Source organism: Sorex fumeus, unplaced genomic scaffold, assembly GCF_029834395.1.
Source record: "Sorex fumeus unplaced genomic scaffold, SorFum_2.1 ptg000008l, whole genome shotgun sequence".
NCBI classification, from domain to species: domain Eukaryota; kingdom Metazoa; phylum Chordata; class Mammalia; order Eulipotyphla; family Soricidae; genus Sorex; species Sorex fumeus.
In genome coordinates this window covers 9,502,070-9,527,830 of record NW_026606065.1, presented here as the reverse complement: position 1 = coordinate 9,527,830, position 25,761 = coordinate 9,502,070, and the positions used below count along the sequence as shown (strand labels likewise).

The 25,761-nt window shown below is 41.5% G+C and overlaps 1 protein-coding gene and 1 non-coding gene across 2 annotated transcripts in view; both read right to left on the bottom strand.

Annotated features, from left to right (window-relative positions):
- Window positions 1-25,761, bottom strand: part of TMEM30A (transmembrane protein 30A) — a 38,933-nt gene that overhangs the window by 7,290 nt on the left and 5,882 nt on the right. Inside the window, exons 2-4 of the mRNA XM_056109747.1 lie at window positions 10,148-10,255; window positions 3,811-3,918; window positions 991-1,078 (exon numbers count right to left, since the gene is read on the bottom strand). Of these exons, the coding sequence (XP_055965722.1) occupies window positions 991-1,078; window positions 3,811-3,918; window positions 10,148-10,255 (304 nt within the window). The remainder of the gene's footprint in view (window positions 1-990; window positions 1,079-3,810; window positions 3,919-10,147; window positions 10,256-25,761) is intronic.
- On the bottom strand, window positions 6,525-6,631 carry LOC130019439 (U6 spliceosomal RNA). Its single transcript, XR_008791769.1, has one exon. It is a non-coding gene; the product is annotated as a U6 spliceosomal RNA (small nuclear RNA).

Sequence of the window (25,761 nt, the reverse complement as noted above, 5' to 3'; positions counted from 1 at the left end):
TTTTTCAGATAACTCTGCTTTTCCTCCCTTCTTTTCAATAATGCATTCCCAAACAGGTTCTGGCTTATACATCTTTCAACCTGATTATCAAAAACTATAACCACTAGCAACACACGACTTTAGAGCCCTTGAAAGATTACTTTGTTTGGGGCGCAGGGGCATACCTACTGGTGCTCAGGGACCACTCCTGGTGGGCTTGGGGGAATATACATATATGGGTGGGACAGGGATCAAATCCAGGTTGGCCATATCCAAGGCAAGCATCCTACCTGCTATACTATCTTTTCAGCCCCAAATTAATATGTCTAATGAGTATATAATATACATTCAGTATCAAATGTAAGCCAAAAAAATAAAGTAGTCCAATTTTTACATAATGTTATGAGCATATTATTTTGCACATATAGAATTAATGAAACTTTCAATTAAAAAATATTGAAAGCTGATTTCAAAAAAGAAAGGGAGAATCTGGCTTTTAAATTATTACAGATGAAACAGGAAGCTCAGCAGAAGGTCTGCTCTTTCTTCCCAGGAATTTAAGTTTGTTTATGAAAGACGGGTGTTCAACAGTAAGTCACAAAGCATTATAATACACTGATATATTTACCTTAAAGTTGTTTTCAATTTCATTCACATTTTTTAGACTAACAAATCTGTGCTGACTATACAAAATTTCCTAATTAAGTGTCTTTCTGTGTAAACCATTAATCAAAATATGAACTGCAGCGATAGCACAGCGGTAGGGCATTTGCCTTGTGTGCAGCCAACACGACCAACCTGGGTTCAATTCCTCTGCCCCTCTCAGAGAGCCTGGCATCTTGAGAGTATCTCGCCCGCACGGCAAAGTATGGCAAGCTACCCGTGATGTATTCAATATGCCAAACAGAGTAACAAGTTTCACAATGGAGACATTACTGGGCCCGCTCGAGCAAACTGATGAACGACGGGAGGACAGTGACAGTGAACCATATATAAAACCATATCTCATACCATTAAACATGCTATTGGCAATAGCTCCACAAGGAGCAATTGGTTTGTCTTCATTTCTTCGGTAAGGCTCACATTCCTTACTGGGATTCTGATTTGTAAAAAGAAGAGAAAAATTATCACCCACGGCTCTGGGAAAATTATGGCCTACTCTGATATTGACTGAAAATTTAATCCCTATTTCTCTCATTTGCAATGAATGTATAAAAAAGGAGTCAATGTTAACAAATAACACCACATATACTCACTCAAAATACACTTATTTAATATTACAGGATTAACTTTTTATTAGTTTTTATAAATTAAATAACTATTTATGTAGAATTAAATTAATACTATTTAAATTATTTTTCTATTTTACTTTAAGATTATTGCATTAACAAAATACATTTCTTTATACCTTTGAATGTAAACTTTTCTTGCATCTACTTTCATATATAACAAAAACTGATGTTTTTAAAAATTTCCATCACTGTAGCACTGGGCTGAAGCGATAGGACAGCAGGTAGGGCGTTCGCCTTGCCCGTGGCCGACCCGGGTTTGATTCCTCCGCCCCTCTCGGAGAGCCCAGCAAGCTACCATGAGTACCACGAGTACCATGAGTACCATGTCCGCACGGCAATGCCTGGCAAGCTCCCCGTGGCATATTCGATATGCCAGAAACAGGAACAAGTCTTACAATGGAGACGCTACTGGTACCCGCTCGAGCAAATCGATGAACAATGGGATGACAGTGCTACAGTGCAGGGCTACACTTTGGAATGTGAACTTTACTTGCATCTATTTTCATATGTAATTGAAAAAATTGATGTTTTTAAAAATTTCCATCAATGAAGAAAATTTCACTTTTCACAAAGAATTTATTACTCAAGACAAACTTCTATTGATCTAATTATGACATAATGAATGGGATCTTAAATTCGAAGTCGAGGTTCCAGTTCCAACGATACTAACTATGTACCTTCAAGCGAGTCCCTTGACTTATCTGGGCCTCACTCATAAAATGAACAAGTTCAACTAGATAACAGCAAATGCTGCAATGTTGGGTTAAATCCTACATTAAAGGAAAGGAGGAAGGGAGTAAGGAAGAATGGAAGAATTTCTAGACTGTAATAGATGTTCTTAAAATGTGCATTGATTGGGGGTTGGAGCAATAGCACAGCGGGTAGGGTGTTTGCCTTATACATGGACGACCTGGGTTTGATTCCCAGCATCCCATATGGTCCCCTGAGCACAGCCGGGGATAATTCCTGAGAGCAGAGCCAGGAGTAACCCCTGTACATCGGCAGGTGTGAACCAAAAAGAAAAAAGAAAAAAAAAAGAAAAAATGTGCATTGATTGTACAAGCATACATCTACACAATGGAACACTACTCAGCTATAAAAAAAGACAAAATCATGCAGTATGTCACTATTGTTAATCGATCCAGAAAGTTATGCTAAGTGAAGTTAGTCAGAAAGAGAAAAACACAGAATGATTTTCTGCATATATGGTATATAAAGAAACATGGTAAGGAAACAACAAATGCCCAAAGGCAACAGAAACTGAGAACTGGTCTTTAGTAGGAAGTACATCACTGGAGGAGAGCTGAGGGAGGAACAAGGGGACTGGAACAACGCGAGTGCGAAGCTAACACTGATCAAGGGTGCCGCGCTGGATTGTTTTTATGCCTGAAACCCTGCCATTATCAAGACTGTAAATCATGAGACCTAAAATAAAATCTAAGAAAACAAAACAAAAACTGGGCAATGAGGAACCACAAAAAAAAAAAAAAAAAAGATGTTGGCAAGAAAAAAACCTTGATCCTATATTAACCTCTAGATGTACTTCTGACATTGCTCCTACTGAATCTGAGTAACATATCAATCAGAGTTAACCAAAATTCTACTAAACCTGAGGTTAGACATGTGACCGAGTTGTTCTGGGTTACTGGAACACATTAAGGAACGTCACAAAACGAAATTGTAGCACTGTAGCACTGTCCTCCCACTGTTCATCAATTTGCTCGAGCGGGCACCAGTAACATCTCACAACAAATTGTGAGACTTGTTGTTACTGCTTTTGGCATATCGAATACACCAGTGAGCTTGCCAGGCTTTGCCGTGAGGGCGAGATACTCTCGGTATCTTGCCGGGCTCTCCGAGAGGGGTGGAGGAATGGAACCCAGCTCGGCCATGTTGGCTGCGTGCAAGGCAAACGCCCTACCACTGTGCTATCGCTCCAGCCCCAAAACAAAACAATCAACAGAATCTTCCTAAAATGAATTATGAAGATTATGAATTATGTCCTAGTTAGGTTCATAAGGCTATTCTACTACCAACCAACCTTGTTTTTACGTTTTCAAGGTCTAGATAACTGGGAAAATAAAAAAACCTGAACAAAATCTTTTCTCAGGTTTTCAGGCCTTAGATTCATAAAGTTAGTGTTCTGAGACTTTCAAGATAAGACTATATGTAATAGACAGGCTGTTATTTGAAAGTTTTGATGAATACTTATCACCATTAGAATGTTAATGATATTTTTTTTTAAAAAGGTATTGTATATAAATAATGTCTCAAAAGGGGAAATATATTCCAGCCACTTAAGTGGTAGAGAATATATTTCATATGCATGAGGCACCCAGAATCCCCCCCAAAAGAAATCATTGATCTGTATGAATTACAGAAGTGTTTATCTGTATGAATTGCAGAAGTGGCTTTTAATCTAAAAGTCCTCACTAATAAAATAGTGCATTAAGTTTAATTTCATTCTAACATTAAATTTAATATTCTGAGCTAAAAAATTATGTCCTATACCACACTCTCATTCCTATTATTTACTTACGAGTAAAGCATTTGAATCTCCATTTAGTTGACTATCATCTCGAGATTTCACATAACGACGATGGTTTTGATAGAAATTAGATAGTCCATAGTACATAAAAACATTGCCCTGCAGAAAGGGGAAAACATTTTCATATAAAACTATTAAATATAAATTATTCATGTATATAGAAAATCTAAGTAATCTGGGTTTTACCAGTTAAAATTTGTGGTAACTTGTAATAACAGAGAAAATTCGACCAGAATTGAGCAATCTGAAAGGGTACAGATTATAAATTAGGTTAAAAATTTTCTGAATATCAAAAAGTACAGTAAAATGATCCTTGAAAACTTCAAAGTATTATTGTCAAAATAATAATAAAGTTCAAGAATTTATTATCATACACTGATCTATTTCTAGATTAAAATTTTCTACAATTCAGATTGGTATTCACACAATTATCAACTTTTCAAAAAGATAATAATCAAACTTTTATTTTTTTCTACAGAAAATGCTGAACTAGAAGTAGGACATTAATTCATCAGTGGAACAAAGTTAATATTAGCACAGGCACTTGTCTAAAATAAGTTACTTTATAAATATCAAGAAAAATACCTCCATACAGTGGACCCAAACAGAATTTACTTAGGAAAGAAAGATTATTTACAATACATTACAATTACTTACAATACATTATGATTACTTACTATACATTACAATTATTTAGATGTTTGAAGTCATCCTGAATGACTAACATATGCAGAAGTAGAAAAGACATATTTTCTCTTTTGGGGGGTGAGTTATCTAACTTATCTTGAATTAAAGGAATCCAGAAAGAAGAGACTTCATTTGCATCTTCAATAGTCTCTAACTGACTTATCATTTCCATGTATGTTGTACTTTACTAAGTTTGACTTTAAAATGTCAAATTATAGAGCTTTCCTGTTACACACACACATACACACACACACACACACACACACACACACACACACACACAGAGTTATTTGTTTGGTTAATTTTCGAGCTAAGCCTGGCAAGGCTCAAGGCTAACTCCTGGCTCTGTGTTCAGGGATCACTCCTTGCAATGTGCTTGAGGGACCATACTGAGTGCCAAGGAGTGAACCCAGACCAGCTGAATGCAAGGCATATACCCTGCCCTCTGTACTATCTTTCTGATGGTAATGGAAATTAAATCACAGAAACAAAGATCATGTTTAATAAAAGAACACCAGGCCATGGACATAACTCGAACTGCTGGCACGCACAGGGCTTATGTTCAGTCAGTCTCTGGCACCATTGGGCTCCAGAGCAGATATGAGTGTAGCCTGAGTTCGCCCCAGTATCACTGGAGCAACCCCCCACCCCCAGCAACCCGCCCAAATTGATCTCAAACCAGTAGGAACATAATATATTCAATTTATAATCTGAAATCTTCTGAAACAAAATGACTTAAAGTTATCCAAAAAGGCTATTATTAAATGTTTGAACTTGTAATGAAACAAGACAATAAATCTGAGGGTAATCACTTCTGAAGTTCTGGGGGGAATAAAAGGGGGTTTTTTTTGTTTGTTTTTTAAATGAATCACAGTGAGCTAGACCATTACAAGCTATTCATTATTGGGTTTCAGTCATACAATGTTCCAACATCCAGCCCTTCACCAGTTACATTTCCCACCTCCGATGGCCCCAGTTTCCCTCTCACCACCCTCCTAACCGTCTCCCCCACTCCACACCTGCCTGCTCCTATTGGAGGCACCTTCTCTCTCTCTCTCTCTCTCTCTCTCTCTCTTTCTCTCTCTCTCTCTCTCTCTCTCTCCCTCCTTTGTGCATTATGGTTTGTAATACAGTACTAAGAGGTCATCGTGTTTGTTCAGGGTGTTTGGTATTTTTATAGGGAAGGGAAGGCTGAAATACCTTTTTTAACTGGCTGGTGGCTTTGGGGCGTGGATGTGACTGCCACAGGGTCTCTGGAAGTACAGGGAGGTGAGGGAGCGATAGCACATATCGACCCCTAAGAAAGCTGGAGATTTCAGTCACAAAACCCACATACCCAAATTAATCTCTCTCTGAGATCCTTCCCGAGATGATGGAGTCTGGCCGGGGAAATGGTGATCATTTTGGACTGTGGGAGCTAACAGCTGCTGAGGCTTCTATTTGGGCAGGAGTTGGGCTACCTGGGCCCCCTCTGATGTGCTCTGGGTTGTTCAGCCTTGCCTGTGTTCGAGATGAACCACAGCTTTGATCTCTGAGATCTATGGGTCTCTGAAGGAAGGCTAGTAGAAGAGCTTACATGGTGGCCCTGAATTGGTTTGTGAGGCTTCCGGGGGTAAAGAGAAGTGGGAGGTTGTTGGGGGAGGTAGCCCATTCTGACTCCCAGAAAGCCTGGAGATTAGTCACAAACCCCACATAGCTGAATTTCAGCAAATTGATATCTCAGTGAGGTCCATTCCGAGCTAGTGGACTCCGGTGGTGGGCATGGTGGTAAATTTGAATTGTGGGAGCAAGTGGCTGCCAGGGGACTCTCCTTGGGAGGGCACTGGGCTAACCCATCTTCCCCTTCCCCGATGTGCCCTGGGTTGTTCAGCCTCACTCGGTCTAAGATTAACTATAGTTTTTGATCTTTTTCAAGATTTATTTGAGTCTCTGGAGCAAGGCTGATAAATAAGCTTGTATGGTTGAGCCGGAGGTGGTTTTGGGGCATGGCTCCCAATATCTTACTTTTCTTTCTTTTTTTTAATATGGAACGCTTCACGAATTTGCCTGTCATCCTTGCGCAGGGGCCATGCTAATCTTCTCTGTATCGTTCCAATTTTAGTATATGTGCTGCCGAAGCGAGCACCCAATATCTTACTTTTGGCAGTTTAATTTCTCAGAAAACTTGTCCTGAGTTGATGGAGTTCCGCCAGAGGCATAATGCTGGTTTCTGGGGTGTCAGGAAGCCTGAGGGAACCATCAGGCTGCTGATGCACTCACTCTGAGAGTCCAGGTTGACCCAGAGGCAGCACCGTGCCCCCTCGGCCCCAGTGGCAATGACAGCAGCAGCACTGGTATGGACCAGAACCAGGGCCAGAGCTGCTACCATCTGTGGCTTGGACACTCCAGGAGGGCAGCAGCCACCAGTCCAACAGAATCTGACTGGGGACGCACACCCCCATTCTCGGTCTCCAGACTATTGGCTCTGAGGAAGGTCCTCCTTTGTACTATGCTGAGGGGGGCAAGGGGTGGTCCAGGGAAGAATTAGCAGTAAGGGTCACCCTGCCAGTGACTTGACTTCGGGGCTCCATGGTGGGGACCCTGGGTGACCCCTCCCCCAAACTCTGAGACTTAAGCTCTGCAGTGACACAGATCTGAAGAGCCCTATTCAGTCACTTTTTCCCCCCTTTCTTTTTGGGTCAAACCCTGCAATGCACAGGGGTTACTCTTGGCTCATGCACTCAGGAATTACTCCTGGCAAAGCTCGGAGAACCATATGGGATGCTGGGAATCGAACCCGGGTTGGTCGCATGCTAGGCAAACGCCCTCCCCACTGTGCTATCGCTCCAGCCGCTACTCAGTCACTTTAAAACTCCACCGCCGCCCATAGCTCCAAGAGGCCGAGAACTGTGGCAACTCCACTAGCTGGTGCCTGTGCCTCTCCAGCCATCCTCACAAGTTCCACTCCGGGTGGGCCAAAAAAAGTGTTTTTAAATGGGGTGAGAAACTAAAATAGTATCTGTCATTAATTTACTGTTTCATTAATTCTGTCCTGAAAAAAGTTAGGACTAAGGACATCTTTATAGTTTGTACATCACATCAATAATGGGGGGGGGGGGGGAGAGAGAGAGAGAGAGAGAGAGAGAGAGAGAGAGAGAGTTTATGTTTCAAATCTATACCTTATTTCTCCTAAAACAAAGTAACAGAATTAAAATTCTCTCTCCAACTTTGTTCCCATGCTTTTTGTTTTTGAGACACTCCTGGCTCTGGGCTCAGGAATCACTCGTGGCACCGTCTGAGAGGGGGGAGGGAAGAGTCATGTGGTGGTGGGGATCAAACCTAGGTCAGCAGCATGCAAGCAAGTGCCCAAGATGCTGTACTTGCTCAGTCCATGCTTGTTTTTTCATAAAGGGCAGGTCACTGACCTTGATTCTCAGTGCAAGGGCATCCATATCCACTAGATGGCAATCATCTACCAGGATTACAAATCGACACTCCGTTTAGATAAACTAGACCCTGCGTTCGGCCTTTTTACACTGGAGACTGGCCCCTTTCCTGTAGAGAGCTTCAGGCAGTTATAACCCAGGTGATTTTCAACCTTTCTACACTGTGGACCAGCACCAGCCTGAGGACCAGTCTAGATCGGGTTAAAGAAAACTGACCTAGACTAGAAGAGTCTAAAAAGTTGGCATATTTTAAGCAGTTCGTAAAATTGTTAAATAAATCCCTCATATTCGAATTTGGACTAGAGGGTTCGGACGACACCCAGTGGTGCTAGAGAGTCACTTCTGACAATACTTCGGGGACCATGTGGTAGAAGCATTTAGGAGTCAGTCGCATGCAATACGACCGTTTTAATTGCTGCACTCTCTCCCTAGCCACACCCCCAAAGGCCCCTCTTCTTTAGTTTGATCTCAATTTTCAGTTTAAGGAGACCACAAACTGGTTTTTCCATAGCTATTTACCCACTCTGAATCTTCTATTTTTGGTTTGGAGGCCACATCCTGTAGCGCCTACCCTGAATCTTTACATCCTTTAGCATCTACTCAGTTATCAAGAACAGGTAAAAGACACACAGACATACACATGGCTCTAACTGCTCAAGATAGATACAAAATCAATAAAGTTTCATCAGTTTTTGCATTTTTAATAATGCTTAAGAGGTGAGAGAAAAATAACAGTACTGTGGCTGAGGAGAGAGCTCCAAGGCCTGAGTGTATGTTGTATATGTAAGAAGACTGGGTTCCATCCCTGAAACTGTATGGTCCCCAGATCCCTGTCAGGAGTAAACCCAAGCAGAATCCACAGTATATCCCAACTACTACCAGGTGTGACCCCAAAACAAACAAACAAACGAAATAACTAATGGAGAAAATATTTGTTCAGGTAAGATGTTTTCTGTTACTTAAAATAGGCAAAATCAGGTCAGAGAAATAATATAAGGGTTAAGGAGGAAGGTGGAGGGTACCTATCTTGCATTCTGCCAACTTGGTTCAAATCCCTAGTCCCACATATGGTCTATGTTCAGGGGTCACACTTGAGCAAAGACTAGAACAGTTCTTGAGTACTGCTGGGTAGGGCCCAACCACTCCCCTACAAATTGTCAAAACAATTCAAGCAATAAGCTTAAAATGCAAATAGATGCCAATATAAACTTGATTCTAAACTACTCAAACAATTTTAACATTTTCTAGAAAAAAGATAAAATGCTTCTAAATTTGTTTATAAGGTACTAACTATTCTGGACCAGAATTACAGAACAGCGGGCAGGGTGTCTGTCTTGTCTGGGTCTGACCCGGGTTTGATCCCTGGAACCCCATAAGGGATTCTAGCACCCTGAGACCTGCCAGGATTGATCTCGGAGTGCTGAGCCAGAAGTTAACCCTGAGCACTGCAGGGAGTGGCTGAAAAACTGAAAAAAGAAGTGTTAATGATTCAACTGCACATATTAATCACCAGACTGCAAAATACAACAGTCAGACAGCTCTATGAGGTGCCGGAATAACAGTACAGGGGATAGGTCATATGCCTGGCATGTAGCAAAGCTGGGTTGGATCCCCAGCATCCCATGCAATTCCCCAAGCACCACCAGGAGTAACTCCTGAATGCAGAACCAGGAGTAAACCCTGAGTATTGCTGCTTAAAAACATACACACACAGAGATTACCCAAGATAGGCAACTCTCTCTTTGAGGAGTAATTTTTCTCAAAATTTTACACTCCAATAAATACATGCATACTAGCTTTTTTAAGCTACCCAGCCCCAAAATTTGTTTACCAGCAACTTAAGAAGTTACTTCACTGGAGTCTACTATTTTGAGAAAGATTATTCCATTTCTGGAGCAATATGGTCCTCAAAGTAATGCCTGTCAGCATTAAGCCACATGGGGCCCCTGAGCACTTCTAGAAGTGGCCCAGAAACAAAAACAGGGACTGGAAAGATAGCCCTCCAACTGAATATCCAGTTTGCATGCAGGAGGCCCCAAAAGTCAACCCCGAGACTATGGTGCCCAGAGATTGCCAGGAATGACCCCCAAAGCACACTTAGGAGTACTCAACCCCCAATCTCTGTAAGACGTAGTTCAAAACTGAACCAAAAGGGGAAAAAAAAAACAATAAGTTTAAACACATGGCTTTCTAGTATTTTACTTAATAATACAGACCTCAAATGACTGTTCCAATGTGAAGTTAATGGTACAATAACAAGGTGTTGAATCTGAAGACAAACATTTATTGCAGGGACTGGAAGGGTCTGTTCCGGTATAATCAATCTGCAAGAGAAAACATATAAAATTTTCATTGGAGAAAGTGGGTAAACACTGTTTGAATATACTACTACGGGAGAAAATGAGTTAAATGAACCCACTTGTAGTCAGAAACAAAACTTGATAAAGGCATCTTACTTTGACAGTGTTAGTAAAACTGAAAATCCTCCATTTAATCCTTTAAGTAAACTTCTCTTTTCTTTTCACCCAAAATAATGCGCTGTAATAGGGTTATTTTTATTGTTTTAATTTGCAAGCTGCTAATAATAACTGATGCCTAGCATCTTTCATGTGTATCTTGCCACTCATCTTAATCCAATGCTTGTGTCCAGAACCCCTAAACCCGATATGCTGAAGCCCCAATACCCTAAGTAATGGCCCCTTGAGGTGGTGTCTAGAAGGTAATTTCATCTAGATAAGGCTGAATCTAGGACCTCCAAAATGGAATTGTGGAGGAGAAAGAAAGGAGGAAGTAGAGTTTTTTTTGTCTTTCTGCTACGAGAGGGCAAAGTGAGAGCCATAAGCAAATCTGGAAAAGGGTCCTTAAGAGCAACCGAATCTGCCAGCAATTTGATCTTAGGTTGATATGAGAAATAAACTTCCTCACTGAGTATGTTCTTTTATAATCGTATGCTTGAGCTAAAATAAGATTTTAATACTGAAAAATGGGATACTGCTATAATAAGTATCAAAAAAAGGCAGAAGTGACTTTGAAACTGGATAATACATGCTGGGGCTTCAAGGTGAAGACTAAAATGTAATGAGAGTCTGATAAGTTCTCAGTATAAAAGAGGGATTAGAAAGTTTCTATTTCTCAGAAAAATGACCACAGTCAGTAATAGGGATGATGAGCAGATCATTCTGTTCAAGTCTTATATGGAAATGAGAAAAACGTTAATGGAAAATGGAAAAAAAAAGATAATCCTTGCTATAAAGTGGCAAAGACTTTGATTAATTGCGTCCTATTGTTTTGGTGAAGCTAAGAACTTGTGAGGAATGAAATGGATATTTAGCTGAGAAGACTTAGTTACACTTGACTGCTTACAGTAAAATGCAAGGAGAAATTAATGAAAGAGACCAGAGCTGAAAGATTTAGAAGATTCTCAGGACTTTATATTACGAAGTGAGAAAACCTGTTCTGAAAAGAATACTGCGTCTAGCTGAAAAAGACATCAATGTATCATGCACCAAATCAGCCGATCTAGCAGGAACACTGAGAGTTTGAGCAGAAGAGTCAGAACAAAAGCCTTCCCCAAAGTGATGGCATTTGAAGACTGGGCCTTGAGTTTAGATGAGGTGGGGCATCCAGGACGCAATTAGTGTCCTAGTAAAAAGAGAAGAGAGCTCTTCCTTTCTGCCAACTTGAGAACACAGCAGGAAAGGTGGCCAACTGTAAGACAGGAAAGGTTCTCCACCAAAACTGTACCATTGGACTTCCTAATCCCATGGGCCGTACATGAAAAGTTAACAGCTATTGTTTTAAGCGCTAGACTAACCACATTTTGTTCTAACAGTCTAAGCGACCTCTCTGATGAGGTATCTCCAGGTTTCTGGCAAATTTCTGTCCTTTTTAAATGAGGCCACACTCAGCAGGGCTCAGGAGGCACTGAGGCTATACCCATAGGGGGTTGGGAAGGGACAAGATACAGTGTGAGGGATTCAACTCAGGGCTTCACAAATGGGCTCTACTATGAGGGTTTTGTTAATTTGTTAAATCAGGTTTGTTCATGTGTTTTAAGTTCTGAGTTTCTTCTACACCTGCATCTGAGATTAATAGTCCTCTACCAGGGGGTCTTTAAAAATGCTTTGGAGCATGAAGAAATGGTCCACTGGCTTTGAATGCCTGCCCTGCACGCATCTGGTCCCAAGTTCAAATTCCTGGGGTCGATTTAGTGGAAAGTCTGAAGCACATGGGGAGTGCCAAGGCAAATAACAGTAAGCACCAAAGCTGCAACTTTCAATCAACCATGAACTGGAGGTACGAGAGAGGAAGGATGGCTGAAACAGAAGTGACATAGGATCAAGGATGGAGAGTCACAGGCATATTGTGGAAGTAGTGTGTGATAACTTTGTATATCAATACCATAAATTGGAACACTGCTGTAGCCCTATTACCTAAACTACAATAAAAGATCTCCAGTGTCACCATATGCACCAAGTACATATAATCCAGATGTCTGTAATCCCTAGAAGACCAAGGACTTCCAGGTACTGCAACCAGGAAAGAGTGGACCTCAAAAAGCATCACAACTGAAATAATAGACATGCAAGTGCCACAGTCAGGAAGTACAAACCTGACATGTATGAGCATCAGAGCAACCCTAAGAAAGAACTACAACCGTAACTTTTGTCCCTCAAATAAAGAGTGCCATCCCCAAGAAACACCTTATGCACCCCAAACACCAAAACTTTAGGTGGGCAAAAACTTCACTGACCCCCTCAGCCAAGTGTGCAAGTACAGCACCTTGAAGTAAGGCCCCTGCCAAGCACCCCAGCTAGTGTGTGTAGGACCGCATCATTAAGAACAATACTAACAACAAGGGAGGAAGAAATAAAAAATATTTTTAATTAAAATATTTTCCAGCTTCTCTATTCCCTTGATAAATTATTTTACAATGAACCCTAACTGAATAGCTTTACCTTAACAGAAAAAAAAATTAATCAACTAACATTTGTGAAAGAACATTGAAGCTTTATGTATGAATGTCCAATCTATCTTCATAACTGAAAAGGTTAAAATATGAATACAGTATCTGTATTGAAAATTGGGGCCGGAGCGATAGCACAGCGGGTAGGGCATTTGCCTTGCACACGGCCAACACGGGTCGATTCCCAGCATCCCATATGGTCTCCTGAGCACCACCAGGAGTAATTCCTAAGTGCATGAGCCAGGCGTAACCCCTGTGCATCAACGAGTGTGGCCGAAAAAAACAAAAAAAAAAAAATCGTAATGCCCCAAAGTGGGCTGGGGTGATAGCAAAGCAGATGCCTTGCTCATGGCCGACCTGGGTTCGATTCCTCCACCCCTCTCGGAGACCCCGGCTAGCTACTGAAAGTATCTCGTCCGCACGGCAAAGCCTGGCAAGCTACCTGTGACATATTCGATATGCAAAAAAACAGTAACAACAAGTCTCACAATTTGTTGTGAGACATTACTGGTGCCTGCTTGAGCAAATCAATGAACAATGGGAGACAAGCGCTACAGTGCTACAGTACCCAAAAGTAGAGAGAAGAAAGAAGAAAAGTGCCTGCCACAGAGGCAAGTTGTTATTGTTGGGGGATTGGGGAGGTGGTGTTGGGGAAGATGACAGGAGAGATACTGGAGACATTGGTGGTGGGAAACGAACACTAGTGGAGTAATGGGTATTGGAACACTGGAAGACTTCAACTCAACCATGAACAGTTTTGCAATTGTGTATCTCATGGTGATTCAAAAATATATACATATATGTGTGTGCATATATGTGCAGAAAATAGAGTCAGCATCTAATTGCTACACCTACTTTCCCTAAACCAAAAATTAGCGTAATAAAACTTAATTTTGTCAAATTATTATATAATCAACTAAAATGTTCTGCATTAAAAATTATGTGTTCAGGGGCTGGAGAGATAGCACAGCGGGTAGGGCATTTGCCTTGCACGTGGCCGACCCGGGTTCGATTCCCAGCATCCCATATGGTCCCCTGAGCACCGCCAGGAGTAACTCCTGAGTGCAGAGCCAGGACTAACCCCTGTGCATCATCGGGTGTGACCCAAAAAGAAAGAATTAATTAATTAATTTTAAAAAAGCAAGATAAGTTCAAAAAAAATTATGTGTTCCGTAAAGAAATGTTTAGAAAAATCTTCATTCATTGAAAATATCTAGAAGAAGGTAAGCATAACTAAAACTAAAAGCTACGGTCTCCTAAGTGAAGCGAAGGAAAGACTGTCTCTTCCACAAGACCTACTGGGCCACAACTTCCTACCCAGGATCTATTCATGTTTAGAACTGCACTTCAAAGCAACGTTTATTATTCTAAAATGTTGAAAAGTCATTAAGATCTCAACACCAGAAGAAGAAAAAAAGTCTCATGTCAATTGTTTCTAATTAAAAATTGAACACATTTAATTAAAAAAATCCCTATTTTGTATCTTAAGACTAAAGGATTTTTATATTTGTTTTGGGCCACTCACTCCAGGTGCTGATCTCAGAGTTGCTCCTGCATGGTTGGGGGACCATGTGATTCGGAGAGTTAAATCAGTTCTTCTAAGGCAAAGCATGCACTCAGACTGCTGACTACCTCTCCAGACTCCAAAGGATTTTCATTTATTGATTTAGTTTAATATAGGACCAGCTGTGCTTAGGACTTACTCTGAGCTCGGGGATCACTCCTGGTGGTGTTCAGGGAGCAGCTGTGCTTAGGACTTTCCTCTGCCCAGGGATCACTCAAGGTGGTGTTAAGGGACTATAGGAGGTACCAGGGATCAATCCTGGGTCAGCCACATGCAAGGCCCTATCCACTATAACACCACTCCAGTCCCAAAAGGATTTTTATTTTTAAAGCTGTCAAATAGGCATATCACAATATTGCATCCCTTTGACTAGAAACTTCTAAAATCATTTTTTTCTAATTAATTTATAAGGGAAATGAGGAAAATAGGAAAGGTAAGTAGTTCTAACTAAGAATAAAAGGTAAAGGTAAAGGTAAAGGCCCTCCCGTTGTTCATCGATTTGCTCGAGCGGGCCCAGTAACGTCTCCATTGGAGATTTTGTTGTTACTGTGTTTGGCATATCGATATATCACGGGTGGCTTGCCGGGCTCTGCCCCGCGGGCGAGATACTCTCGGTAGCTTGCCGGGCTCTCCGAGAGGGGCGGAGGAATCGAACTCGGGTCGGCCATGTTGGCTGCGTGCAAGGCAAACGCCCTGTCCTACCGCTGTGCTATCGCTCCAGCCCTATAACTAAGAATATATATTACTATTTAACTGAATGAAAGCAATATAAAGGAATGTGAAACCTAATAAATCATGCTATAGTATAATGAAAGTGACCATTTTATTGGTAAGAATTGCTAAATATTAATTATACCTCAACAAAATCAAGAAATAATTATAACATTTCCATTACAGTATTTTATTAACATGTTACATTTTTATTCCAATAAAATCTGAAAGGAATTTTTTTAAAAAATTATTATACCTTACTATGTATAAGGAAATCCACAAGGTATAAATATAAAAGCAATTATATCACCCATTCAGACAAAAGAGCCTAAAACAGCCCTTTCTATTATACACATATTTCATTTGATCCTCACTGAAATCCTTGAGTACGATCTTACAAATGTAGAAACTTGTTCAAGATGACACAAACAGCAATAGCTGATGCTAGTCTATCCTCAAAAATTTCTAACTACCAGCTAGTGCAAAGCTACTTCGAAAAAACTGCCTTTTCAGGCTAGACAGATAAAAAAGGGGTAAGGCCCTTGCCTTACATGCTGCCAACCGAGTTTGATGCCCTAGCACCATGTGGTCCTCTGTGCCGGGAGTAGCTTCTAGCAAGCTGAATGTGGGTGGTCCAAGAACAGTGCCCCCACCAACTGCTTTATCTTCCACAAGATCTTCCACAAGTTTGCCCTCTAGGAAACAGCCTCACCAAAAACAGATATAAATATAATGAAACCTATTGGGTGCTTGCCTGTGTTTGATCCTTGACAACCCAAATGGTCCCCTGAGCGCTGATACCAGAACACCACCGGAAGTGGCCCCAAAACAAAAACCAAGAAGTCACGCAAATAACAGTTCTGCTAATGTTTTATTTTCCTTAAATTACCATAAACTGGGTATCTCTGAATAAAAGTAAGTAAATCTCTGAATAACAACAAAAAATATTCTCACAGGTCTGAGGGAAAATAATTGTATATAAATAATTCATGTTGAATTCAGAGAAAATGTATCTATTCTATGATACTGTGATTGAGCACTCCTTTTCTTAAAATTTCTAAGTGAGACTTTAGGTAACATTATTACAATTGTTAACATTTATGGTTACAATGTGCAATCAGTGCACCTCACCCACACCAAACCCTGCATCCCCACCCTTATGTTACATCTAAACCACCTATTCCTCCTCATCCTAGCCAGCTCAGTGCTTGGTGATCTAAGTTTTGTAGCCAAAGGCAAAGGGTTTGTCATCATATGACTATGTCTATTCCTTTGTTTTCCCTATAGACCACAGATGAGCGAGGCCATCAGCATTTGTCCTCTCTGATTATTTTGTAGCAGTTCCATCTAAGTGGCAGCAAATCACGATTTCATCTTTTCTCAAAACTACACAGTATTCTATTATGTATTTATACCACAACTTATTCATCTGTCATTGGGAATCTGGTTATCATAGTCTGGCTATTTATGAAGCACTGCAATGAATCTGGATGTGCATGTTTTGTATTTGGGGGGTATATGCCAAAAATCAGTGGGTCATATGGGAGCTCTATTCTTACTTTTAAAAGAAAGATCCATGTTGTTTTCCAGAGAGGCTGTACCAGTCAACATTCCCACGAACAGTGAATATAGGTTCCTTTTTCATGACATCTCCATCAACATGGCCTGTTCCCAGTCTTTTTGATACGATACATATGTCATATACTATATTACCATATGTAATGAATTAAATATATTGTGCCATTATGGCAAGTGTGCCATCATCTCACTGTTGCTTTGAATTTTGTTTGGGGGCTACACCCAGTAATGATCGGGGTTATTCCTATCTTTCAGGATTAACTCAGGAATTACTCCTGCTGGTGCTCAGCAGACCATATGGGATGCCAGGGACTGAACCCAAGTCGACCAGGTGCAAGGCAAGTGCCCTACCCGCTATACTACTTCTCTGGCCCCTTTTGATTTTTATTCCTGATAACAAGTGGCAAAGAACATTTTTTCAAATATCTGTTAGCCATTTTTATGTCCTCTTTGAAAACTGTTCCTTTGCTCACCCCAATTTTTGATGGACTTAATAATCTTTCTGTTGTTGAGCTCTGCGTTTTATATATTTTGAATACCAGTCCTATGTCTGATGTATATTGTGCAAATATTTTCTCCCATCCAGTAGCGTGCCTTTTTAGTGTTAGTCCTAGTTTCTTTTGCCATGCAAAAACCTTCCTAGTTTCATATTGACTTCTGTTTTGATTGTATTTGTGTCAAGGGAGTTAAATCTCTGAAGACCCCTCTTAGACCTGTATCTGGAATTCTTACTATTCAAAAGTTGCTGCTATTATTCATTAAATATCATAACATTTTAAAATTTTTTTCACTCTCTTTTCTATTACCTCTTATTTACTGCACTTTGTCTTAGAGGTCACTGATTCCATTTTCACCTTTTTCATTCTACTGTATTCATTGGGTCCAACTGTTTGAATGAGTTTTCTTTTTTCCTTCAACCTTTGAGTTTACTGAATCTCTCCTTGCAATTTTTCCTACATTCAGTGAGCACTGTGAAGTCATCCTCAGGAAGTGCCAAAAGTTCTAATGGGCCAGAAAGAGCTCACCTCCAAGGTATCTGCTACTTACTCTCATCTCTGGGCTGGTGTCTCCTCGCTGCTTTCTTGGGAATGGCTGAACTCAACTGTACCCTGGGAAAAACTGTACCCCGTCTGTACAAAGTACTACTAGTTCCCAATCTCTGACAGTGGGTGCAGGCACAATCTGAACTTTTGCAGAGGCTTTGCACTCAATGTCCTCTGTCTGTTAGTTTGAAGATTAAGTCTCTGTGTTCCCACTGGGTAGGCTTCCTTTGGTTCTGAGTAGCTGCAGCTATAAATGTGTCAAGATTGTACCACAGCTTTAACTTGTAGAGTGAGGCCAACGCTTTGGAACTGTTGGGGCACAGCCAAGACAGTACACATGTGAGAATGAGGTGTAACCCTGCTGGAGGTGGAGCCAAGGCTGTGACCTTACTGCACCACACTCACCACAGGAAAATCAGTTCCAATCCAGACCAGATGCTGTGGCCACTCCCACTGTTGGGTTTAACAAGGATCTACAACCAGTGATGAATTTAAGAACAAAATTTCGTGAAAAACATTCAGCACCCCAGCAAGAACCTGCCAGGTGGGACAGGCAGGTCTGCTTGGGTAATGAGCCAATTGGGCAGTTAAGGCAGTAACCCTAGGTCATGTTCATCAAAGGAATGGCTGATCCCACTTGTTGCCTTTCTGGAGGTGTCAACCCACTTTGGGGGTTCAACAAGACTAGACTCATTTTTCATCTCAGCTAGTACTAGCATAATGTGATGTTCTTTAAGTCTGTTGTGTTAAGCACCCTCTTGCCCTAGGCTGGCATTTTATATCTGGTATTGGCCTGCCAGTCCCTTTTCTCTTGAGTCTCTCCTTTCCCTTCTCACCATTGGAAGCACTCCTAGAGTCTAGTCTGCAGTGCTGTGCTTCACAGCTGAGTCAATGGCTGTTCTCCAGTGAATTTTCTTAGCAAGGCTCCTCAATATGCTGTGCTCGGTTCATTTTTGGGGGAATGTACCGATTTCAGAATAATATTCATAGAACTGATCCTCTTAGGCGACTTGACTTCACTCTGGAATCATTCATTGCCTCTCACCAACTTCTTGAGGTGGTTGGCAATTGTTGCTGTTCTTGGCTTACAGTTGTACCTCTTCACCTCTACCTTTATTACACAATTCTCCCTCTTCCTGTCTTCATCTTCCCTCGTGTGTGTGAATCTATCTCTTATAAGGCCAGTCATATGAAATAGGGGCTGATCCTAATGACTTTCTAAATTTGATTGTATTTGATTAGAAATTGACTTCCAAATAAAGTCACACTGAGAGAAACCACAAATTAGGATTTTAACATACCTTTTCAGAGCACAGCTCAATGCATAATGGTGTTAGAAGCATATTTAGCTTGATTTCACATATTCTATCTTACCTCACGCATCCACCGTATGAAGGAACTCTGTAGTTCTATCTTTACAATGTGTCCTAATTCTACTGTGACTACCATCCTCCCCAGCTTGAATTATTCCATTAGCCACTAGACAGGTCTTCCTTTCTATTCTTGTTCTAATTGCGGCCCCTCCACCGTCCCCCCCCACACACACCCCTCCAAAACCAACATTTTCTGTATCATGGTCAGTGTGACTCTTAATCAAAAGATCGTGTCACTGATTTATGCAAAGCTTTTCAGGGGTTCCTCATTATGGTGAGTATATATAAGTCAAAATCCTTCGTGGCCAATGTGACATGCATGCCCCTACTTTATCATTCTAACCTCATCTTTGACTACTACCTTACTTTTCTCTGCTCCAGTCTTACTGACTTCTTTAATGTCCCACTGACATCCTACTACACACTCAGTATTATTTCTTTTTCAAGGAAGATTTTCAACTCATTTAGATTAAGACTCACACCCTCACCTCTTTTATCTTTTTTTTTTTTTTTCAGAGGGAAGGTGGTGTTGAGGCCATAACCAGAATGCTGCTGGCTGTTTGCTGGACATTAGGCATTTAGTTGCAGCAGAGCTGAATATGTGAATATCCCAACTTCTTCTGGGGATCACTCCCAGCAGTGCTCAGGGGACCACGCAGGGTTGGGGTATGCATCATTTGAGCTCTCTCCCTCCTCCTTATCTCTTTTAAATTTTTACTTAATACCACTATCATGAGGACTTCTCTATGTTACACAAAATACTGTCTGTCACCTCTTCCTAGTCCCCTTCCTTTATTTCTCTTCATACTACCACTCATAGTTTAACATATTTACAGTGAGTGAAAGTGAGATGGGAACAGGATCAATGAGTGTAGACCCTTCTTTTCAAAGACTATACAGAAAGAGAATAGTGGGCTAGAGACAGCACAACTGGGTTAAGTATAGGCTTCACATGGAGGAGTCCAGATTCAATCCCTGACACGACACTCTCCTGAGCAGTTACACGTGCAACCCCCCGACATCGCCCCCCAAAAAATAAAATAAAAAAGGACAAAAGAAAAGAAAAAGAGAATGCAGACCTGTACCTTGTGGAAATAAGGTCAATATGCTGGAATATGAATTCTAGCAGTGTGACAATGACCAAATGACTTAATCTCATATTCAGTATCTCCTCTAGACGAAAATAAAGCAGAATACTGGCTTTATAAGAATCACCATAACTGGCATAATGCAAGTAAAAATTATAGTAGAATTCTCAAATAATATTACTGATTGTTAGCATTATTATTAAACAGAATAAAAAAAGAATGCTTTCAATTTTCAAGAGAAAAAAAACGCATCTATTGAATCAAGACAGTAAAAAGAGAGGCTAGAGAAAATAAGTAAGGTGGGGCTTAGGAATAGCTCAGTGGCAAAAGCACCTGCCTCGCAAGTGTGAGGCTGGATTCGACACTCATTGCTGTTCACATATTCAGCTCTGCTGCAACCAAGTGCCCAACGTCCAGCAAACATGTACAAGGATACAGCTGAAGTTTATGGTTCCCAGGTGAGCATCACAACTAAAAATGTGTGAGCGCTGTAGCCAAGAGTGTGACCTCCAAGAAGCATTACAACCAGAGACCAGCAAGCCCTAAATTAAAAATGTGTGACAACCCCGACACTCTTAGCCCCCCCGCTCAGTGACCAAGTGTGCGAGCACTAAAATCAACTGTGCAAGAACGATCAACGCTATGTATGTGCAACCGCTGGGCATTATAACAACAAAAGCGAAGGGAAGGGAAATTTATCTTGAAAGGAAAGAGATGTGAATGATACTCAATATTCTTCCTACAGTTTGTTTATATAAAATCTAATCTGTCCTCCCATTGTTCATCGATTTGCTCGAGCAGGTCCGTAACTTGTTGTTACTGTGTTTGGCATATTGAATATGTCACAGGTAGCTTGTCAGGCTTTGCCATGCGGGCAAGATACTCTCAGTAGCTTGCCGGGCTCTCTGAGAGGGGCAGAGGAATCGAACCTGGCTCAGGGAGGCTGGCTGCGCACAAGGCAAACATCCTACCACTGTGCTATCGCTCCAGCCCTTATCAAGGGGTACACCAGAGTGATAGTACAGTGGATCAGGCACTTGCCTCACATATGGCCAATCCAAGTTTAATCCCCAGTATAATATATAGTCCCCCAAGACCACGAGGAGTGATCTCTGAGCCCAGAGCCAGGAGTAAGGCGTGAGCACCACTGGATGTGACCCAAATGAACAAAATCTTCTAAGGGGACCGGGACATAGCTAAGGAGCTTCGCATGGGCCTAGCACCTGAGTTCAAACCCTGGCACCATATGGCCTAACACTTAATGGATGAAGCCCTGGAGCCTCCAGCAAAACCACGTGTGGTGTGGAGACCCCCAAGCTCTTTGCAGTGGTTCTGGTGGTCCCTGACATCAAGCTTGGCACCAAAGGCCCAAGTAGTTCCCCATCAGAAGGCCCAACTGACCTGACTGATCCAGTATCAGTGGGAATGGATCCTGCTTCCCTATGCCCTCTTGAAAGCTCCCTCAAAGCACCCAAACAAAACAAAACAGAAAACCCTTGCCAACAGAGCCACATACCCAATTTTATTTTCTTTTCTAATTTTGGGCCACACCCAGAAATGCTCAGAAATCACTCCTGGCAGGGCTGAGGATGGGATGCTGTAGATCAAACCCAGGCAAGGTAAGTGCCCTACCCACTCCACTACTACTTTTTTTTCCATATGGGGTGCCAGGGATTGTGATTTGTTTTTCACACTCAAAATACTGGAGCGATAGCACAGAGGTAGGGCGTTTGCCTTGCACGCAGCTTACCTGGCCGACCGGGTCCGATTCCTTTGCCTCTGTCGGAGATGCCGGCAAGCTACCGAGAGTATCTCGCCTGCACGGCAAAGCCTGGCAAGCTACCCATGACATATTCGATATGCCAAACACAGTAACAAGTCTCACGATGGAGATGTTACTGGGCCCACTCGAGCTAACTGATGAACAACGGAGGACAGTGCTACAGTGCTATTCAAAATACATAATACCTTTCATAATAAAATCAAATCCAACATAACAACTATAACATAAAACCGACAGAACAGTAGTTAGGGTTCATGCTTGGCATTCCACCCACCCAGGGTCCGATCTTTGGCACCACATGGCCCTTCCAAGAATCAGCGGGTTCAACCCAGAGGTCCTCATTACCGCAGAGGTTGCCCTGGTATTGTCAGCAGTGCAGGGCCTGAGAAGCTTTGCATCCTTGGTCCCATGCTTTAAACGAATGACCAAGTGGGTCGAAAATCACCAAGGGACTCTGTAACTCCTGAGCTCCATTTGGTACTTCCCCGTCATGCAAAAAAATTGCAAAAAGTGCAATCATGATTCAGTGTGACAGCTACAAGACTATCATCTAAGCGGTTTTGCTACCAACAAGTCAACGCAACATATACCCTTTTGTTACAGAAATTGCTAAAAATACCCAGCCCACACAATTTCAGTGTTACTTTCTTTCACGGCACAACTTCCAATGAGAAATTTTTCCCCCAGAATAAAAACCACTTTCCAGCCTCCTCTGCAGCTAATGTGGCCTTATTACAAAATAGAGGTGATTTGTGGCGGTTTCCAAGAACCTTCTTTAGAATGTCTTTATCCCTTTGATCTTCATCCCTTCTTCCACACTGCTTCCCTGAAAGGGATGAGAAAATTAGAATTCTAGCCACTATTCTTGACTGAAATCTCTTAAGCCAATTCTAAGAATGGCAAGGCAGTAAACTCAAGTGAGTAGAGACTCAGTGAAACAGAGCCTGGACAATGCCAGTACAGTGTATTTAAGGATTTTACATGAAAATGACAATCTTACTAATTGAGGGGCCCATCTAATTGATACACTGTGTCAATCACATCCCTTCCCTGGCTTAATACATCCCTTGTCAAACACTCAAGTCTTTCCACAACCTGGCACTGGTTATTTGCCCTCACTCCTATTTTCTTAGTACACCTTTGAGTTCCTGCCACAAGATCTTTGCTCTTATTAATCCCTTTCCTGGAATGCATCCAACCACTCCTTTAGAAGGGCTATTTAGCCTTCAAATTTCGGCTGAGGCCCACTTCCTCCACAAAGCTTTCCAAAGCTATTAGAAGTAGATGTGATCCCATCTTCCTTTGAACTACTAAAGCAGATCCCTGTGCCACTAACCTAACATGGCTTATTTTACCTTTCATGTGTATGCCATCTCTCCAAAGACATTCCACACTTCTTAGGAAGGGGTCTTGCCTTGAGCATAACGAGGCAATTTTTTTTCTATTTCCCACTGTGGTCAAAGTATCATTTCTGCACATAAAAATTCTCGATGTTGATTAAAATTCTTGAAAGTTTAACTGAGTTTTTTTTATTATTACCATTATAAAATTTACCATCTAAAATTCAGGGGTCCAATAAATTAATAAATAAAAAAAATGAAATTAAAAAAAAATTTGCCCTCTCCTCTCTGGAAAGAAAGATGGCGGCCACATGGGAGCCTTGTGGACAGCAGGTATGAGCCGGGAGTGTGGGGGCGACTAAAACCTCATGGGAAGGGGGGCGTTTCGGTCCGCCCTTCACGCCCTACCGAGGCCACCAGTTGCCCCCCACGGGCGGCTCTCCAGCACGGCCACATCTCCAGTGCACAGAAACCAATTTCTTAACTATCTGACTTTCAGTAGAAATACTTCCAGGGTCAATAGGTAAAATAGCAGAAATCCAAAACCAACATTTAATTCTTGAACCCAGCTGTAGAAAGCAAATCACTTCACAATGCTTTTTCAGCATGTCTGATTTGGGGGGGGGGGGGGGGGGGGTAAACTCTAAATAATAGTGGTGAATCTTTTATTGAAACAATGAATCTAATCAAAGCAGATAGAGTGTTAACTAGAATTCATCTGCCTCACAGGGACGGGGAGGGGTGGGGGGTGGGGTTTTATTGGGGTTCTTCATGGTAAAAAATAAGTATTGGTAAAGGGAAATGTGTTTGATATTTGCATGACTGAGACCTAAACCTGAAAGCTTTGTAACCTTTCCCACAGTGATTCAATAAATTAATAAATAAAAAAAATAAAATTTAAAAAAATAAATAAATAAAATAAAATTCAGGGGTAGCTTCACTTAATTTTCAGATCATAATAAGATCTGTTGTGTATGAAAACTAAGTTTAGGAAGAGCAGAATGTTTCAATATATTGCTTTCTTTCCTTTAGATAAAGACCTAACAGTGAGACTGCTAGGTCATATTATGGCTCTATTTTTGAAATTTTTGAAGATTCTCCAATTGTTTTTCTGAACAACCATTCCAAATTACATTCCAGTAAGAGTTCTTTTCATAATCTCAAAACACTTAAATCTTCTTGATAAGAGTAAATGTTCTCACTCCCAGCCCCCTGGCAAAATCATATGATAAACATGTGAGATCACCATCAGTGATCATTTCAAAATGTACACATACATCAAGCCATCTTATTGTATATCTCAAATATATTGAACTTTTACTTGTCAATTATATCTAATGAAGACCGAAAATGAATTTGGGGGTGCCACACTCAGCTCCGTGCGCGGGGGCCACACCTAACAGTGTCCCATGAGGCATATGTGGTACCAGATTTCAAGCCACAGTGTGGCTGCCACTGCATGTAAAGCAAGTGCCTTAACCCCTGTACTATCTCTTCAGTCCATAAATTTACATTAAAGATTAGCACAGCGGTAGGGCGTTCGCCTTACAAGCGGCCAACATGGCCGACCCGAGTTCGATTCCTCCGCCCCTCTCGGAGAGCCCGGCAAGCTACCGAGAGTATTCGATATGCCAGACACAGTAACAACAAAGTCTCCAATGGAGACGTTACTGGGCCCGCTCGAGCAAAAGATTAGCACTGTAGCACTGTCCTCTCACTGTTCATCGATTTGCTCAAGCGGGCAGCAGTCAACGTCTCACAATGTGAGACTTGTTGCTACTGTTTTTGGCATGTTGAATACATCACGGGGAGCTTGCCAGGCTCTGCCATGCGGGCGAGATACTCTCGGTAGCTTGCCGGGCTCTCCGAGAGGGGCGGAGGAATCGAACATGGGTCAGCCGCGTGCAAGGCAAACGTCTTACCCACTGTGCTATCACTCCAGCCTGATGCAATAAACAAAACAGAAAATTATTAATCAAATTATTTTCACTTGTTGCAAGATGATGCAATAAATAAAAATAAACAGGGGGGCAGATTAATAACTGATAATATGCTAGGGAAAAAAGAAAGCCATCAGGTAAAAGAAATGTACAGTTAAAAATTAATGATCAGAAATTTACATACAAGTGGTACAACATGGAAAGTATCATGCTAAGCGAAATGAGTCAGAAAGAGAGGGATAGACATAGAAAGATTGCATTCATCTGGGGGGTATAAAGAAACAAAATATGAGATTAATACCCAAGAATAGCTGAGATCAGCACCAGGAGGATTACTCCATAGCTTAGTGGCCAGTCGGGCATTCTAGAGGAAAGGGCAGCTCAGACAGAGAAGGGAGCACCAAATAAAGGGTGTTTGGAGGATCCTCCCAGGAGGGGAGATGC